The following is a 20,483-nucleotide window of genomic DNA, read 5'->3' as shown; positions in this document are numbered from 1 at the left end:
TTGTCATTTAGTCTAGTCAGGAAGGAATATGGAACGCCATCTTCCCCTGGAGTTGAATCTTTGAGACCATTAAGAGCGATTTGAAGCTCAGAGAAAGAAAAGGGAGCATCCATTTCATTGTTAGCCGGAGCTGGCGTAGAACTTAGAAATGAGTCCACATAGGGAGCGAAAGGTGGAGCCAGTTTATCCGCAAAGTTGTTAAGCCAGTCAGAAGGGTTATTTGAAGAAGGATTAACATGGTTCAGGGAACGACGGAATCTCCTCACATTAGACCACACAATAGAGGATGGAGAACGAGGGCTAAGGGATTCGCAAAATTGTATCCAACTACATCTTTTCTTCCTGGATACCAACCTTTTAATTTTAGCATCGAGCTTCTGGTAATTAATAAAGTTCTCCTGTGACATACTGGCTGAGTAGGATTTCTCTGCAGCCATTCTCTTACCAAACAAATCGCTGCATTCATCATCCCACCAGGGAGAGGAAAGCAGCTGATTTTTAGGAGAGTGCTTTTTGGGGATCTGGGAATCGGCCGAAGATATGAGAGAATTTAAAAAAAGATCATAGCAAGACAAGACATTTTCTTCGCATTCCAAATCAGGCAGAGTGTCTACCATGCAATCAACGGATTGGGCATAATCTTTCCAGTTTGCTTTTTTGAGTTTATATTTTAAAAGGGGGTTGTGGTAAGAGGGGGGTAAGGATTTGTTATTTAATGAAATAATTACAGGAAAATGATCACTGCCATAGGTGAACTCAAGGGCGTTCCAAGTTAGTTGCGAGGCTAGGTTAGGGGAACAGAGGGTGAGATCCACTGCAGATTTGGGATTCTGATTAGGGTGTACCCTGCGAGTTGGAGAGCCATCATTGAGGATGCAGAGATTGACATCGTCGAGTAAGTCAATCAGCAGTGGAGCAAACCTATCACTAGCATGGCACCCCCACATAGTGTGATGGGTGTTAAAGTCACCCATGGCTATGATAGGGCTGGGAAGGGATGATAAAATTGATTGTATCTCAGGAAGAAGAGAAGGAGAAGGGTGAGGAATATACAAAGATACAAAAGAAATGTCTAAGGTACGAACAGCAACAGCATTAATCTGATCGCTGTGGGTAGGAAGAGGAATTTGGGAGAATGGGAGGGAATGCCGTACAAAGACAGCACTGCCCGCATACCCATCATTCCTGTCATCCCGCAGACAGGAAAAGCCAGGCACCCGAAATCGGGAACCAGGTCTCAGCCATGTCTCCGAGATGGCAACAATCGTGGGTTTATGGAGGTTTATGAGGGAAATTAATTCATGTTTTTTTGAACGTAAGCTTTTACTATTCCATTGAATTAGGGTTATTGGGTCCGTTTTGTAGTAATTTAAAAAGTTGGGATAGGTTTTTAGCAACGTTGGGCGGTAGGGGGATTTCGCTACATGGAGCGACAATACTTAGAAGAAATTCAGAAATAAATTCTAACATTTTGCCCTGAGAGGGAAGGGTGTCAACATTATTGTTGAGAGCACAACCATTTGGGAGGGATGAGGAGCACTCACCAACAATAGTCTGGTGAGCTGTTCTATCGTACCCCTTTGCTAGAGGAGCTTGGGGACGAGGGGAGCGATAAATTGTTTGGCGATAGGAAGCATTGGTAGGAGTTTGGGCTTTTTGAGTAGATTTTAGAGAATAGGCAGGAGGGGTAAACATTTCTTTTGTTATCTCAGCATATGAACGTCGGACAGGAGGAAACTTAATTGCTGCTTCAACGTATGAGATGTTGTCCTGGGACATCACCATTTTTATGGATTGCTGTCGAGTAAATTCTGGACAGCCTTTGTCAGAAGCAAAATGTTTGCCTGAGCAATGTAAACATGTGGATGTTTCAAAGGTGACTTCACACGTATCACCTGTATGGGGCTGAGCACACCTGTAACATCTGGGCTTAGATCGGCAGATCGATTTGATATGTCCAAAACGGCAGCAGTTCAGGCACTGTATGGTTGGGAGTTGGTAGGTTTCGACAGGGAGGGAAGTGTGGTAGGAGTAAACCTTGGCAGGGAGCATTTGCCCCCTGAAGGTAAGGACGACAGATTGGGTAGGCACCCAGGTGGTGACACCCTCAGTAACTGTTTTTCGGTTCAGTCGCCTTGATTTTAATACTTCACCACATCCAGGAGGAAGCTCTAATGAAATTACGAGTTCGTCCATTGACCAGTCCACCGGTACATCTCTGACCAACCCCATTCTGGTAATGTTATAAGTGGGGATAATAGCTTTAAACTTGCACATACTAAGAACCGGGTTGACCAGAAAGTTGTTAGCAGCTTCAGCAGAAGAGAACTCAACGGTGATTTTATTACGGCCTACATTTTTTACACCATCGTGTATGATAGAACTAATTTTGTGCTTATGCATAAACTGGCCGAATGTAATAGCACGTAAAGAGGCTCCGGAAGATGGGTCTTCTACTTCACGGGAGACTTGGACAATGAACGGACCTTTATCTTCATTAGAGTAAGACCTAGGTCCATCGGAGAAGGAGGGGTGGACATAAAGGTGTTGTATAGACGGGTTCGCCTGAGCGCGATCCGTAATAGTTTTTTTAAAGGATGGTTCATTTCTCTCCTCTCCTTGTCGTTTGCGAGAAGTAGAAGAGGTTCCCGGGTCAGGAGGCTCGGGGTCAGGATCTAGATCCATTTTACTAAAACTGCAGCAACTATATTAATTTAAATTTTATACTTTACCAGCACCAATAGGGTTAGTTTTATCTAAATAGCACAATAACAACTATTTCAGCTTAAGAAAATCACAGAAACACCGAGAAAAACACGGAAATCTCACTAACACGTGCGTCAACCAAAGCTAACGCGAGCGAAAAAAACCACAGACACATTGCCCGCGTTTGAGATGACAGATGGGTCAAAAAGACTCTTACTCGGAATGTCACAGTGGGAAGAAGAAAGAGAGGACGCCCAACAGAAACCTGGGAAGATGGAATAAAAGGGATAGGGAAGAATATGGTGGCGAGGATGAGAGGCAAGTACAAGAAATGGAGGAGGCCTTCACTCCGTCGGAGGTCGTGTACTAATGTTAAACATAGTGACATGGACTTAATGTAATCCTAATTATGTAGTACTCGAATACAGGCAATTTTTTATTTATTTCAAACTCAAAATAACTTTATCCATATAGGTAACCAAGTACACTCATGAACGTCACGTAAATTTACTACCGGTTCGCAAGTCAAGGGCGTAGAGTGGGCAAGAAGAACTGCCCTGCGATTCTGTAACTCGTTACGCAGTTGGCGTTACACGGTATAGTCCGGTCAATTTAGACATCCAAGGTTACAGTAATTCGCACTTGGCTGAATATTGGTAGGATTGCTCAATACACTATTATAAAGGAAATGGGAAAAGTCCTCATCGATCCGGCACGTGCAAAAAAATTTACTCGGGATCAAAGGTCACAAAAACGGGTTTTTCGCGATTTTCAGCAAAATGGTAAGTTTTATCATAAAATTTGCTAAGACAAAAATTGTAGATCAGATAATTATCTATAAAAAATGTCCAGATACTTTTTTCCAAAAAGTTGAAAGAGTTGTAATGGTCATAATATGCACACGTTTCCACGCCACCTTTGAGGTAGTGTACTTAGCGCTTTTTTTTAATGTGGTTTCCCCGGTAGGCCTATTCCACTGATCTTTTATGATTCTGTTTAATTTGAAACTATTGAATAACTGTAGATATTGACAAGGGTTGAAAATGATGAAAGGGGTGTAAATGACAAAAAATAAGAAAATTTATCCGTCTGAATCTAAATCATCATTAACTTCGGCTTTCTCTTGTTCTTGATTGTCTTCTCTTCATTCTCTTCCTTCTCCTTCTTCTCCTTCTTCTCCTTCTTCTTCTTCTTCTTCTTCTTCTTTATCTTCTTCATTCTGGGTGTTAATAAATTGTCCCAATAATGACACATCGCATGTCTCTTCGTCAACATCAAATGAATCTTCAATTGTTGGCAATTCAACATTGGAGCATGACCGGCCTTGACAGTTAGTACATGCTACAGAACAAAACAGTCCAACTTTTTTTGCAACCACATTTAGCACTACATCCCTTTTTACAGTTGCAAAAAATGGTGTTTAGTAGTTTTTCTGGTGCAGGTGGAAGTAAAGACTGAACTGGCTCTAATGAATTGTCGACCAACTTCCAACCCCAGTCTTCCAACAGCACGAAATACATAGGTTAGAAAAAATAGGTTACAATAAACACGTGTTTTCACTCCAGAGCGATGTTGCTGAAGGTTACACACAAGGTAGCGTAGAAAATAAAGGACTGGGTTTTTTTAACCCGAAATTTTCATATTTTATATGTGTAAGTCACACTGACCGATAGAACGATATTTTTGCTTGTATTACGGCTTCAGTGATGTTATGTATATACGTGGTGTATTTATACATATTATGACGATTACAACTCTTTTAACTTTTTAAATCGTGATATCTCAAAAACGGTGGCTCTTAGGAAAAAAAGTATTTAGACATTTTTTATAGATAATTATCTGATCTACAATTTTTGTCTTAACTAATTTTATGATAAAACTTACCATTTTGCTGAAAATCGCGAAAAATCCGTTTTTGTGACCTTTGATCCCGAGTAAATTTTTTTGCACGTGCCGGATCGATGAGGACTTTTCACATTTCCTTTATAATAGTGTATTGAGCAATCCTACCAATATTCAGCCAAGTGCGAATTACTGTAACTTTACCTCTATTTTTTAGTCTAATTTGACCGGATTAGTAGCAGGGTTGGCAAAATGCCACGGGCCTCCGACCCAAGAGGGCCCCTGCCCAAGAGATATTATGTTCTATGGATGAATGTGAAGTCTCCAATACGCATTCCCTCTCGCCTAAGATATTAGGCATTATAGTGGGACATATACAACGTGTAATTGAGTACGCTGAAAATCTCGAAGTTTATTAAAATTAAACTGAGTACAACGTGGCAATTTTTACTGATAGGGCCCCATCAAAGGAATTTGCCACGGGCCCCAGATTATATAGTTATTCCACTGCTTGGGAGTTTATTGTTAAATCGAATACAATTTAATTAATTATTTTTAAAAGGTCATGCATTACCTTTTCCCACATTTCTTTAATAATCATTTTAGGGACTCCGTCGCGTTGACCCTTGGAGCACACCGACACGGTACAGGATAAGTATATCGGTTGAGGCTTCTTCAAATCCAATACATAGGGTGGAAAATCGTTTATACCCTAAAACAAAAAGCCTATTTATAACTAGGAAAAGTTATTTTTATTAACATATTATCGACGTGGCCGCCCAAAACAGATCTGGCAAGGAAGCATCATTGCAGAGGCGAAGGAAGCTGGAATGACCAGGACCGATCAGGCTGGTTCTTGGATGCCCTCTGCCTCACTTGGGGGACATATGACCTTAAGTCTAAACATTATTATCGACTTCCAAAGCAGTAAGAAACATCAACACTTATAAAAGTCGATAAAACGTTCTCAATCAACAGCGTGATCCTGAGTTTTTATTCGACTTATCTAAATTATTATTATTATCAAAAGTTACATATGACTGTTTAAACTACCTATTAGTGGATGCGACAGACGTTTTTTCATATAACGGGGCCAGTGGCGTAACAATAGACTGGCAGGGCTGGCAAAATGCCACGGGCCCCCGACCCAAGAGGGCCCCGCCCAAGAAATATTGTGTTCTATGGATGAATGCGAAAAGCGAAATTATCTAATTTCGCTTGGGAGTTTGTTGTAAAAACGAATACAATTTCCATATAATGAGTGGTTTATCTTTTGGAACCTGGTTGGTCGTTCAAATAAGTTCTATTTCGCGTATTATACTGGTGAAAGTCACCATTTGTTTGTTTGTCACCATTTGTTATTAAAATTAAACTGAGTAAAACAAAAAATGACGGTAGGACACCAAAAATATTTTATCTCTACTAACAGGATGAAACGTCCCCTCCTCAGTTATTATAAATTCCTGGTTACATTTTTCAATTTTATTTCGCCTCAACAATTCATTCCGTTGATAGCGTCTTCGCTCAGTCAAGTCCAAAACTTCACAAGAAATTGTAGTTCTGCAAGAAATTTTAACATTCATCATCCAATTTCTATCGTAATCACACTCTTCACAAAATGCCTAATATTTTAATTTCTTTTATACAGAACTGGACAGACCTTTGGCTACAACCCCACCTAATGTTAAGTGAGATGTGGAGATTGAAGAGCATGCCTATACAGGCCTATTTAACCGCCGCTTAAACGGAAGATCGAAAGGGCAAGGAGTTCCAGTCCTTTGAAGTTTTTATAACAACGAACCAAATCGTGCAGTGTTGCATCTGGGGATATCAACAACGAAGGGATGAAACTTCCGCGTGCTTCTAGGTGACCGTTGTTTGAGAAGGGATAACCCGGAGTGCAGTCTAATCTTAAATAACAATTAATAGATTTGACTGAAGAAAACAATTTCAATTAGTGACTTACGTAAATGTCGCTGGTTCTTGCAGTGTGTATACAGTCATGGTGATCCACTCACTGCTTTTTGGCTGCAAAACTCCCCACCACGGTGTCATTACCACGTTCACTATATTCGCTATTCTTTCGCTAACAGTTATAATTCATTAATCATGTGTAGCTTAACAGCATGCGATTCAAGTCTCATATGATCATTGTTCTGTGTCTTAGACAGCGAAAGGAATACCTTAATTACCTTTTTAAAGAACAGGGCCGGAGGCTCATCTGATGTTAAGTGATACCGCCACCCACCCACTCTTAATGCCAGTGGGCTCGCGAGTGCGTTCCCGGCCGTATATGAGTAGGAACGCTTTTTTCTGGAAGAACCTTAAGTCGATTTACTTTGGGATACTTCAGTGAGTAGCTGGTTCCACATAGTGGTGGGGCGCGGCAAAAACTGCCTTAAATAACGCGTAGTTGTGGAACGGCGAACGTCAAGGTAATATGGGTGGAATTTGGACTTTCGTATTCTCTCTATACGGCCGATGATGAAACTCAGTTGCCGGTATTAATCCGACCCACTCCTCTGAACATTATCTATGGTAAATACGATAGAAGATGCCAAGAGACCCCACATCTCTACGTATCGCCAAGGGGTCAAGCTGCTCGGAAAAGAATTGATCGTCGACAATTCGACAATTCGAACCGCTCTTCGTTGAATACTCTCAAGTGGAAGGCACTCCAGGGGAGCCCAGAATGAGAAGAGTATTCTATTTGGGGAGGGGGGGAGCTGTGTTATAATAAAATTTACTTACGGCATCCAAATAAATCGTAATACATGGTCTGTGTCATTATTAATGGCTAAAACATCTCTTGATAGCGAATGAGTCGGCAACACAGGCAATGTTATGTGATTCTTTGATAAGTGTACCTGTAAAAAAGCAATTATTTTACCAACAATGTAAGTGGCGAATCTATTGTTACGTCACTAAGATTTTTTTTTTTTCTTATACCCATTTCGGCCTAAGATAGGAATTCGAAGACCATGGTATCGTCAAAATTTTATCAGTTTGATTGAAAAACGAAATTGCTCTTTCGTCTCTATCTTTCAAATTGTGGGTACGCTGGGTTTGAAACGAGATAGATGGTTAGTTTAGTTGAAACAGTGCAACTGATTTTTTTATGAGTAAGGGGGTAATATCGATATAATTATTTTGCTTTAAAACAGAATACTATAGAATTTTGTCATACAATTTGTTTTATTCATTCGTTAATCACCAGTCGTGGAGTACTACGCGTACGCAGATTCTCAAGATCCCAATCTAAGCTTTATTTAGAAAACTGTATGAATAAAATAAAAACTGAAGCAGTCATATTTTCTATCGCCAAAAATTTCGTTTATTAGACTAATGGCAAATTCCAATTAATTTTGGACACATTTCGTTTTTAATCTCGACTCCGGTATTCAGACTATGATATTGCAATTTTCATCAGATAGAATCGCCGTACTCAATATTCAATTAACATAATCTAAACAACCATGGTCCATTATACAAGTACATGCACCCACAGAACAAGATGAAAAATTAACGAAAGACATGACAGAATTAATGCAAAAGAAGAACATAATTATCACGTTAGACTTTAACGCTAAGATCATAGAATGGTGGTCAAATTAAAAGATGGGAGGACGATCTACCAAAAGGATGGAGAAGGTCTGCCAAGGATAGAGAGACGTAGAAACAATTGAGGGAGGCCTATGTCGACAGACAACCTGACCAAAGTGGTTGCTAATAAATTATTATTTTCGCTATGTAAATTAGATTTAAGATACTACTGTTAAATAATTGTAGCATGTAAATTTAAAGGTCAGTGAAAAAAGGGCTTTTATTATTATCATTATTATTGCAATTTTATACTAAAGAATATACTTACAACGTCATCTGCATAGGCTGCGCGAACGTTTTGTTCAACATAGCTGGGTATATCTAGTCTAGTTTCTATGCAGTTGGGCAGACCGCCTTGCCCTTTCACGAGTATCTTCACTATGTCATATCCGAACGAGCAGTAGAACGTCATCTATTTAATTAAATACATATATAGTGTTAGACTTCTGACCGGTGGTGGACAATAAAAGCAACTTTGTGGAGAGGCCCTCGGGGAATAATAAGGTAGAAAAAGAACAACACGCGACAGGACGACGAGATCAAAAGATTAGCCCAAACTGGAGGCAAACAGCACAAGAGCGAGCAAATCGGCATCTTTGGAACAGGCTCAATATGGGGTTCTTGCGCCCTTGATCCCTTGGTTTAACAAGGTTAGAAATAAGGAAATAAAGATAAATAAATAAAGAAATAAGAAGGAATAGAAATTTCGAAAATTTACAAAGTATGGTTGACATATAGGATATCAATTATTATAATTAGTTTAATATTATAGGTATACAAGAAATATAGTTTATGTAAGAAAATAGTGTAAAAGGAATTAAAGGATTGTTTATTTATTTTGTTTATGTAGAGCAACGGGCCGAGCATGGATCGCGCTTTCAAGCCCCGGCTGTGCCAGTAATTTTTATTTTCTTTGCGCGGCACTTGATCGTACAGAGGAAAACTTTGGCGCGTGGTCTTAAAAACTAAAGTCCGGTTTTAAGGCCGATCACGATGGCCTTAAAATAAGTCAATAAAATAGAAATGTGTCTATCCTATACATCATTTCGGGATTTTCAACAATTCCTATAAACTCAAACTCAAAATAACTATATTCATATAGGTAAACGAGTACACTTATTAACGTCAACAGAAAAGATTCTAAATTTTCATTTACTACCAGTTCGCAAGTTAAGGGCGTATTCACGATTTATAGTCAAAGAATTACATCTAAAGGATCCCGTGGGATCTTACCCACGATATAGTAATACTTATTTCTGATGATAATATATATAATTTGAAAATTGGGTTAATTATCAATTCTCTCTTAGTTGCTATGTTCTGGGTAGTAAACAAAATTACTTAAGGACAGCACAATGGTGACGATATGATGTTCCTCACCTCATAATCAATCATCTCGCAGGGCAAAAAGGCGAATGGAATAGCTAGTTTATCCAGCGGAGGCACTTCAGCAAAGTATTGCAAGCATCGAATGACTGTATCCGGTGACGTGGTATTCCCACGGAGTAGTCGCCATGTTGTGAATACGTCCGTCGGATTGTATAACCATAAAATCTGTTATATGTATAGAAATAGTTATGCACAAGTGTCTGATAAAAATTAAAATCTAAACTTCCTAAATCCAGAGAAATTAAAGTTTACCCCTAAGTTTACCCCCAGGTGTGAAGAATGTAAAAAAAATTATTGACCTCACTAGTTGGACCACCCTGTATAAATATTACTTTGATAACGGGGATCTGTGCAACAGACTGGTTCTGGCCCTTGGTATCGCAAACAACCTTGGCCTTCGCTGTCGCACATATCCCCTAGGCACAAAGCAACCCCGTTATACACGTGTATTTTGAAGGTAGCGCGGTTAGCGCCATCTATGTGTCAGCCGAAGAACTTTTCAACCCACCTAATATTTAGTCGGATACTTTACGCTTAACAAACTAACGCATATACAAAAAAATTGCTATATTTTTAAGATTTCTTACCCGTACAACTGGATCGAGATTATTAATAGGCACTCTACCACAATCCAATATGGTAAAATACTCATTATTCTCTGTATTCCGTCTTAATGGCGCGAGAACTCCCTTTGACTTAGAATGGGTGTATATATTAATGAATATGTTGATTATACGTTGATTTGGCATCTTTAGAACGTAACATAGTATATTCTTCCCTTCAAGTGTATAATATAGCTTCAGACGTAAGAGTTCAGGGTATTCGGGCTATAAATTAAAAAGTTTATTGCTTAAAACAGGTTTTATATCAAGATTTATCAACTCGTGAGGGAAAATGAGAACACAAGATCGTACAGATAATAGCTGACTGCGATTGGTCTATAATCTATGGCTTCAACCCTGAAACACGGTATCAAACTGTTTTTTACCGCTAAAAATTTATTTTATTTACAAAAATACATACATTATCCTAAACCAATACGATAGTGTCAAAATAAACTATGCAATATGAAATAGATAAGATATATCTAATATCGCTACTGTGAACTCTGCAAACATATAAAGATTCAGCATTTCAATATAAACGACCAGTTTGTGGTCAAATTCCCTTTAACTCCATCAGTTACAACATTATTATCCTGTGTGTGCCAAGGCTGTACATTTTGCTCAATCAGGCTTTCTTAGTTTTATAAGCGTGACGATTTCCTAAATAATCGGAGTTACGCCCCAAGTGTATAGCCAGACCAAGGCATTCTCTTAAACTGTTACATTGCATTCATTTGTTACATAACAACATTTAATTATTTCGGTTATATTCTATTGTTGTACGCGAGTGGTTAATATAGAGTAAACATAAAATCCTCTATTATTTAAAGCAATTCGAATAATTATCCTGTGTTGATCTAGGTGCCATCAGTTTGTTAGTCTAATTACTAATGTAATGTAAGAAGATGCTACCAAGATACGAATGAAATAAAATAAAAGAAATACAATTCGGCAGTGTTCCAGTGCCTAGATCTAGTGCTATATGGATACGTTAGCCGTTACTATTCGAACCCTCAGGAAAATCTCTCGAAAAAGGCACACGTGACACAATGTATATATGTAATATGAAAATAATTAATGAACATAACATAATATAACATAACGAAGAGAACATGCATAGATACATTCAGACATTTTTAATTGTCCGTTGTGTAAACTGACAAAAGGTTTGCTTCTTGTCTTGTGTTCTTGTTGTGTGTGAAGTATATACTGAAAGTTAATTTTGTGTTGTTTTTTTCTGTGTGTATTGTTTTGTATGTGATGTGGCTTATTTAGTTAAATAAATAAATTATGTTATAGATCAAGTAAATTTTATACTTCCTAATTAACTAGCGAATTAATTGAATAAACAAAATAAAAAATGTTGAAATCCGTAAAAAAACCAAACTTACAGATGCACTTGTACAAGCTCTAAAGGCCCATTTACATGATGCCATTTTCTTGCCTGTAGCATACAATTATATCAACGCAATAAATGAATTGCATAGTCTAAACAAAACGTAACATTCTTGATCAATGGGAAAAGTTTCCTTTCAAAACTATTATTGATGTAAACAGCACGTACAATAATTTCTTACGCAATTCTTGTACGCAATTATCTCTTCATTTGCAAACATGAGTGCAGTGAGTGAGGGTGTGTTAAATTAAATTAAATAAATAAAAAATTAATTTAGTCTAAATTTTTTATTTTGTTTGTTATTTCCTTCGGTCCGAAACCGTCAACTTCAAATTCCTGTGAAAATGCTGCTAGCGCAGCATTACGTGCATCGGTTCTTATAATTTACATTTTCGGTATCCCATAAACATTCATGACTGCGATAAATCTCAATGAACTTTATTATATCAGCAGAACTGAATTTAAACACCTTTTTACTCATATTCAAACCTCTCTGTTGGATGGTTCTAATCTTTTAAGAAGACTGAGCTCTGGTGGTGAGGGTCTATTTAAAAAAAAACTATAATTTATGTTTATAAAGAGCCAAAGATGTTACACTATCTGCGTCTAGAATAGAAGTAGGTACTAAAAACAAAAAACAGAAACTATCTTTTTATATAAAATTCAAACAGGTATTCTTTATATTCTAAACTAAAACTTTTTCTTTACATGTGACAAGTGTTACCTGCCTTTATTACATTAATATTTACATATTCAAACTCCAACACTCTTCTAAAATATTTAAGACTTGAATGAAAAATTTGTCAATGCAAATACGTGCAATACTTGCACGAAAGCGCCATTAAATGGTATACGCACGTACAAGCCTGTGTTTAGACAAGTCAAAACTTGAAAGCAATAATCTCCTTAAAATAGTTGCATTAGTGTAAACAAAAGGCATGTGCAATTATTTCCTTGTCAATACTTGAATACAATAATTGCATTCAAGTTTTCAAGTGTAAACAGTTGCATACAATTCTTGAACGGCAATTATTGCGCTTCATTTATTGCATTCAATTATTGCTCTGGTATGTACAAGAAAATGGCATCATGTAAATGGGCCTTAAGGCTAAAATGGAAATGGGCAGGTCACATTGCTAGAGCGCGGGATAAAAGATGGACACTAGAAATAACGAAATGGACTGGACCTACTGGAAAGAGATGTATAGGACGACAAAGGAAAAGATGGACAGATGACATTATAAAACTAGCGGGGGAAAACTGGATGAATGTTGCTCAAAACAAAGAGAAATGGAAAAATATGGCTTTTACCCTAAAAGGGACCATACAAAAACTAGACACAAAAAACTAAAAATAAAACTAACTTAAATTTTGTTTAAAACTTACTAACTTAACTAATACTAATATTAAGGAATATAAACTAACCAATTGAAATGTATGGATTAAATAAAGCTTTAATAAATAATAATAATAAATTAATTAGCGACTGTTACGGGCCAACAATTATTTATTTTCAGTTCTACATTTCTACCTACCGAAACAATACCATTCTCCGGCGTCAGTTCCACCAACGGTCTATGGATACACGTATGCCTCATGACGTATGTGGAAATGCCAACTTGGACCTCCACCATCTCACAGTCGCATATCTTCTCCCGTTTCAAACTCCACGGAACAGGAACGTTATACACGCATCCCATTACGAAAATTAATTCTACTGGATCTGGACGAAGGCACAGATCGGGTCCGTATAAATTCACGTTCAACGTTTTATTAGGTCGACAGTCTTCTAATGCTTTGTTAAGTCTGTAATAGTGCGGCTGGTGAATGTTAAAATAATAATAATTATTAATTTTCTTCCATATAACAATTGAGACAAACAGTACGATTACAATTAAGAAGGTATTGAGAGACTGGTTTGTCTGACTGCTGTGATAAGGATAACCTTCCATTCCAAAGCAAAGTCATACTGAGTCATAACAAAAAAAAGTACCTATATCAGTAGGCAACAAAAAAAAAACAAAAGGTATATAAATCCCTAGGATCTAGCCTCCGAATTCTGCCTTCTAAGGCAGTCTAATTCAGTAGAACTTTACCATAAATCCTATATCTCGTTATAAGTCGTTTATTTGCAAAGAAAGCGGTACATCCAGATTTATTAATTATAACAATATGCATGCAAATGTCAAAAAAATTATCATAATGTCAAAATTATAAGAACAGTTATTTACAATTCTTGTCAAAACTTATGGTCTAAATACTTTTCCACGCTATAAAGGCTTGCCCTTAAAAATTTAATCATCTTCCCCTTGAAAGCAAAAGTATCTTATTTTTTTTATTAAATTCTATAAATTTATTGTAGTGAATTGAGTGAAGTCAACACTTACTCCTTGACATTGACAATGTTCCAAACGCAATGATTGCTTAAAATTACCGGACATTTTACGGAAATTGTTCGCTTTATCTGAAATGATTACAATACTATATTTTATTAGATACTAGCTGACCCGACATACATTGTCCTACATGATATATCAAGCGATTAGGATAAACGCATACAAAAAAAATCATTCAAATCGGTCCAATCTTAATTATTGTAAGAATACATACATTTTCTTTATATATTCGGTATTGGACTGATCAATTTTAAAAGAGCATTGTTAAGTGCCTATCTGATACCTGATAATTCCTATATTAAAAAAAAAGTAAGATCTAAAATTGTAAATATAATATTTTTATTATTTAATTTTTGTAACATTTATGTTTACCATATTTGTCATATATTTTATAATAATGGCTTGTATCATATACTGTATATAAAGCATTATTATATACCATGTAATGAACTTTAATAAATGTATATCTTAATATATATAAATTACGTGTCACGTTGTTTGTCCGCTATAGACTCCTAATCTACCGAACCGATATCAATCAAATTTGCACACCGTGTGTAGTTTGATCCAACTTAAAAGATAGGATAGCTTACATCTCAATGTATACCCGCAATGTAATTTTATTGCAAATTATTTGTTTATTATTTGACACAATTCTAACAGATGCCGCTGTGTTGAAAGTACCAACGTTTCACATTAAAGCTACAATTTAATGGCATAGCCACCAAAAAAGCATGGTGATCCCCATGACTGTTGTTCTCCTGCCGTTTCCTTTGAATAGTTTACTACAATGTAATATAACTAAAAACTTAGCCACAGCAACGCTTGGCCGGTCTGCTAGTATATATATATAAATACATGTATTTATACATAAGTATATAACCATAAATAGCAAAGCGCTTGTTAATTTCACGGCAAAACCGAATCTTTATGAATTAGCCTTTTGATATAACCTTAATGCAACCGAATCTAACTGTCTCAGTTTATGTAAAAAAACAATAACCTTTATGGTCGGGTAGATACCGTCGTACCAAACAATACAAATTGTCTTCGTAATTGGTTGTATCTCCTGCACCTCGTCATATTCCGTTCTAAATAGCACGGTGTATTTCACATCCACCTGCCTTGGCCCCGCTCCGTTGGCTGTCACCGCCATTTTCACTTCGCAGTGATTTGATGGTTTTAAACTATTCTTTAATAGAACATTTTAATTATAAAACCTACAACTAAACTCTGAAAAATTTACACTACTTCAATTCAATGAATAACAGTTTTAGCAATATTTAGAGCAGTGTTGGCCTAGCTTCAGCGTGCGACTCTCATCCCTGAGGTCGTAGGTTCGATCCTAGAATTTCTTTCTATGTGCGCATTTAACATTCGCTCTTACGGTGAAGGAAAACATCGTGAGGAAACTTGTCTTAGACCCAAAAAGTCGACTGTGTGTGGCACAGCAGGCTGATCAACTACTTGCCTATTAGATTGAAAAATGTTTACGAAACAGTTTCAGAAATCTGAGGCCCAGACCTAACAGAGGTTGTAGCGCCACTGAATTGTTTGTTTAACAACATTTCGTAGATTGTTTAATGACAAGTGATTACTCCACTTTCCAAAGCGACTAATGAATTTTCTACATTTAAAGCGACTTAAAAAAATCTAAGAGGATCCGAATCCAAATGTTTCAGCATAGTTATTTTGCCACTTCTCGTTTCTTCTAGCCCTAACACAACAATTTGTTTGAGCTTGAATTTATAAGCACTTTCAAGCTTTCCAAAGAATCCTTAAAATCAAATCAATCAAAATACGTTGTTAAGTTATTCAGTTTAGATGCGTCTTAGCACATGCTTATGAATGTCAAAAACGTCTACAAAATTCGCAAAATAGCAAGACTACGCCGTCCGTTCGCAAAACTACCAGGAGGGCTTGTTCTGATTACAATTGCAAAGGAAAATGTCATAAACCACGACGTCATTAAAGTTACATAAGTAAAAAACAATAAAAATCTGTTCTGTGACATTCACCATTACACACACATTCACAACACTTTAAAGTAACAAAACAAATTACAACAATAAAACTAGAACTATTGCTACGCGTTTTAGACTTCTAGGTAGTCATTAACTATGTAGTAACCTTAACACATTAATGTTTTTTTTAAGATGTGTTGAATCCGTTTAAAGGCAGTTCTAAAATCGCAATACAACTTACAACAGAGGAATCAATTTCGAATTTGTCGCCACTATAATCATCCCCCAATCCATCTATCACGTGATACAATTTCGATGTAAAATAACAAGATCCATAATTATAAAGTGTTATTGTAAACGGTACACTGTCTCCAATCACTGCGTCGTGAAGATTCAGATTCTTTGGCAAAACCTGAATTACAAATTATCAAATGCATATTACTTTGGTATTATGATAATAACTTTTAGGAATATATTTAAGAGCAATGTTGTTGATTGCGGAACGTACACAAGTGGACTGGCATCTCATCGGTCGCTTTTTAGACTAGTGCAAGATACCAGGCAAATCAAGTTGTTAACAGCAATAGTGTGGCACCAGAAGAAGAAGTTGGTCTAGTGACGTGAGCGTGCAACTCACCCTTGAGTATCAAATTCCGGCTCCGCATTTTCTTATCTTTCTATACGCGTATATATTGGTACGGTGAATTATGAGAAAACCGACATGATTTCGACACGAAAAGTCGACAGCGTCAGCACGTCAGCGTCGAGCACAGAAGACTGATCACCTGACACCTACTGACCTAATAGAAAGTAAAAGAACACAAAACATGTATAAAATATTAGGAACAAGGGTTGTAGTAACGCTGGTCTTTTATAAAAGTTTTGTGATGATCACCAATTATGTACTAAATTTATCGCTGTATACGACCAGAGTGTACTTATAAAATATAATTTTGAAAAACAAAACGTTATGTTATACTGTGATTGGTCTAATCATGTTTTAATCTCACTAGCTTAAGCAAAATCATTAAGCGATATTGTGTTCTCAGACTTAGAGTAAAATAACGAAAAACTTTCTCGCTTTAATCCATATAAAACCCTCTCGTCTTTACCTAAGCCATAATTATTTTTGTCTTTTCTCTTATTTCTATTTCATCTAAGTCAAACAATCTCTTTCAGGAAATCATACTGTCTAGGAGTTTTATATTGTAATCCTGACGCGTAATTCATAGGAATCTTACCCTCAGATCAGGCAGTTCGGAAAATCCACTTATATGTATGAATATTTCAGTTGGCTCTCCTACTGGCCTGAAAAATATCTTTTATGTAATCCTAGTAGGTTATTTTTTTTTATTGTCACCAGGTTAAATTTTGGATTTCAAAGATTATACATTTTTGGTAATATCGCCCGTTGCGAACCAGATAACCTGGATAAGCTGGTTGTGGTCGGAAAGGTGGAAAGCAAAAAGCCGCGGGGCAGATCGCCAACCCGCTGGTGTAATCAAGTCACAATTCTCACGGGTATAACAGCTGCGCTAATGGAAGCTACAGACTGAACAAAGTGGAGAGATATCACTAGCAGGGTAGCAGGAATCTTACAGTGACACCCTAGCAGGCTAGCAGGAATCTTACAGTGACCTTCAGCAACGAAGAATTCGCGGAGAAGATAGAGTGACGCACACTATCTCCAATGAAAACACCGTACCTAACCTCCAGACACATTCAATTCAAGTTAAGTTTACTAAATTTAATTTCTGCACATCAGAATTAATTTGGAAAGACTGACAAAAATGACACAGAACCCTAAAGATGGAAAGAGAAGCAAAAGAAAGCAGGTGAGGCGTTGGGAGGACGACGAAAGAAGGTTCTAGGGTAGTAGAGAATACAAAGACAGATCAACATGGCGACATTTGGTGAAGGGCTGCCGAGAGACAAGCTGATTAGTGGTAATAATATAAAATTTACAGTAATAAAGGCTTGTTTTAATTATTTATTTACTATAATTTAATTACGTCTTTTTTGACATTATTACATTACTAACTAAACACACACAGAGAAACACAAAAAGTAATGAGTGTGTAATGTGTGTGTGTTGTGGTTGTAACTAGCACTGGCTCAGCATTATGCTGTGGAGCAGACGTGTTCTACAGCGCTGGTCATTCTGCCACAATAGTTAGTTTGTGACTCAGATGAAGGAAAATAATGTAATACTATAAATAGTATCGAAAATAATAATAGTAAAATTCAAAATTAACAGTGTAAGTAAATTTTCTTGGAAGATTTGAGTGTCAAAGTATATAGTAAATAAAAAATAAGAATAATTGTTATTAAAACTTCTATAAGAAATAGATAAATAAATATTAATGGGCTGTTTTAAATCTATTTAACTAATATTTATTTTATTTTATTTCTGCTCTCAATCATCACTACTATTACAAGGAGGACAACCAGATACTTATGAAAATATTTTATAAAAGGATATACATGTGTGAAAATAACATGAGAACTTTAGAAGGTGCAGCGCTAACCAGATCCATGCAACTTCCTCACAATCGAGTAGCCCACAATATCGCAGCACACAACTCACGAGGGGGACTCTTTATTGAAGAAGTCGCATGGATCCGCCAATAATCCGCGCACTAACACTGTAAATACATAATTGTGTAGGAATAAAGAAAATAATAACAGCAAAAATTACCTGTCATCAATAAGACAAATGCATGAACAAGTGACAGTCGTTTCATATACTTTATCGTGTTTCTTAGGGAAGAACCACCAATGGAATCTCAGAATTTCCTTCGGAGACAACACAATTATACCATTGTTGTCTGCTCCCAACCAAGACACGCTGTTAAGGATGCGCATGCTATAGGAGAGAATTAAAATATTTTTTAAGTACGCAAAAAATATGACAAAGATTTTTTTTATAATGTAATTAGGGGGCAAATGGGCAGTACGTTCACCTGATAAGTGATACCACCGCTTATGGACTGCCTCTGACTCACATTGCCTGAAGCTCGCAAGTGTGTTGCCGGGATTTTAAGAATTGGTACTCTTGACGGACCCTAAGTCGAACCTAAAAAAATACTTACTGAACACTCATCCTAGTCAAATTATGTAGATATGCCGTGCAATAATTAGTACAGCCAGTGATAGTTGGCTGGAATTCAAACATTGCGTGTGTTGCTGGATTATAGCCGTGAGAGATTACTTCCACATCGCTGGTTTCCGCGTTTCCAAATAGGCAAAGACGCGCCTAAAACCAAAAACAATACCATCGCAAAATAATAAACTGCAACAATAGATTAGAAAAAAAATTAAATTATAATATCTCGAATTACCTGCATAATTCACCAATGTTTCGGGTTTTATCTAACTATGACACTAATTATGAGGATATTGATATTTTCCACCTCACCAAAGAACATGTGAGAAAATATTTGAAGAGGCGGGAAGAAACTAGTTTTGTTTAGATAGTGATTCGAAATATTTAGTATTATTTGTTGTTTTAAATATTAAATTTTAGTTTTCTGTACATAGTTTTGTCTATTGAGTATGTGGGTGCATGTGAGTGAATGTGTGTGTAATGTGTTTATAGAACAAAATGTAACGTAATCCAAGCAAATGGATGCCCTTACTTTTTGATATTTGTTGATCACTACATCCCAAGTTTCGCAGTACTGGCCAAAAGATTTCGGTTCCAAAGCGACAGATATGATTTGCCATCCTCGCCCTTGTACGATACCGCACATGGGTATCAACACGTAGTTTCTGTATAAAGAAATCGTATACACCTTTTTTTTTCTTTTTTTTTATGTAATAGGAGGCAATCCGACAGGAGGCTGACGTGATGTTAAGTGATACCGCCACCCATGGACACTCACATTGCCAGAATGCTCGCAACTGCGTTGCCGGCCTTTTAAGAATTGGTAGGACCTAGAAGGACTTATATCGGACATTAAAAATATACCTCGACTTGAAAAGCCGTTAGCTATCAGATACCAAAAAAGAAAAAAAAACTAGCTAGTCTGTCAGTAGACAACATGTAACATGAAATATAAAAAAAAACTGTTGCAAATTTACGTTCTTAGGTTTATTTAAGTAATTTTAATGAAATTTAATTGTCTGACGTAGTATGTAAAATTATATGAAGTGGATTCTGGATTTTTTTAAATTAATTTTTGACGAATTCTTTCAATGTTACAAACGCTACGACTGAATATCTTTCAGGCCGCTAGTTAAACGGCGCTGTTTAGTTTAAAGGCTAGGCTGTTAATTGAGGGGCTTATTAAGCTAGTTGGCTGCGACAGATACACAAATTAAAACTATAGGAGAAATTCAATAAAATCTAAGTATAACAATATTTTCTCTACTTTAAATATCGTAACTAAAACCTTACGTTTCGCTTGGAGCCTCAAACTTGAATTGCATAGGTGTGTCATATTTATTTGACAACATAAAATTCGCAAACGAAGTCCGCCCAGGCACTGTGGGTGGCAACACAACCTTAAACAAAATTATTAATGACTATAAGGGTGAGTAGTTATTATATAACTGTGAGTGGAGGTGTCGGGTTCGATTC

The 20,483-nt window shown here is 36.7% G+C and overlaps 1 protein-coding gene across 1 annotated transcript in view; it reads right to left on the bottom strand.

Annotated features, from left to right (window-relative positions):
* LOC125054467 (cilia- and flagella-associated protein 65-like) overlaps positions 1 to 20,483 on the bottom strand; it is a 36,606-nt gene that overhangs the window by 4,472 nt on the left and 11,651 nt on the right. The window contains exons 8-23 of the mRNA XM_047656388.1: positions 20,301 to 20,407; positions 19,540 to 19,672; positions 18,994 to 19,157; positions 18,600 to 18,767; positions 17,143 to 17,209; positions 16,143 to 16,313; positions 14,941 to 15,129; positions 13,929 to 14,005; positions 13,077 to 13,347; positions 10,128 to 10,367; positions 9,532 to 9,705; positions 8,420 to 8,563; positions 7,300 to 7,415; positions 6,515 to 6,634; positions 5,976 to 6,108; positions 5,123 to 5,260 (exon numbers count right to left, since the gene is read on the bottom strand). Of these exons, the coding sequence (XP_047512344.1) occupies positions 5,123 to 5,260; positions 5,976 to 6,108; positions 6,515 to 6,634; positions 7,300 to 7,415; positions 8,420 to 8,563; positions 9,532 to 9,705; positions 10,128 to 10,367; positions 13,077 to 13,347; positions 13,929 to 14,005; positions 14,941 to 15,129; positions 16,143 to 16,313; positions 17,143 to 17,209; positions 18,600 to 18,767; positions 18,994 to 19,157; positions 19,540 to 19,672; positions 20,301 to 20,407 (2,412 nt within the window). The remainder of the gene's footprint in view (positions 1 to 5,122; positions 5,261 to 5,975; positions 6,109 to 6,514; positions 6,635 to 7,299; positions 7,416 to 8,419; positions 8,564 to 9,531; positions 9,706 to 10,127; positions 10,368 to 13,076; positions 13,348 to 13,928; positions 14,006 to 14,940; positions 15,130 to 16,142; positions 16,314 to 17,142; positions 17,210 to 18,599; positions 18,768 to 18,993; positions 19,158 to 19,539; positions 19,673 to 20,300; positions 20,408 to 20,483) is intronic.

This window comes from Pieris napi, chromosome 12 (genome assembly GCF_905475465.1).
Source record: "Pieris napi chromosome 12, ilPieNapi1.2, whole genome shotgun sequence".
NCBI lineage: Eukaryota > Metazoa > Arthropoda > Insecta > Lepidoptera > Pieridae > Pieris > Pieris napi.
The sequence above is the reverse complement of the archived record's forward strand: the minus strand, read 5'-3'. Positions and strand labels throughout refer to the sequence as shown.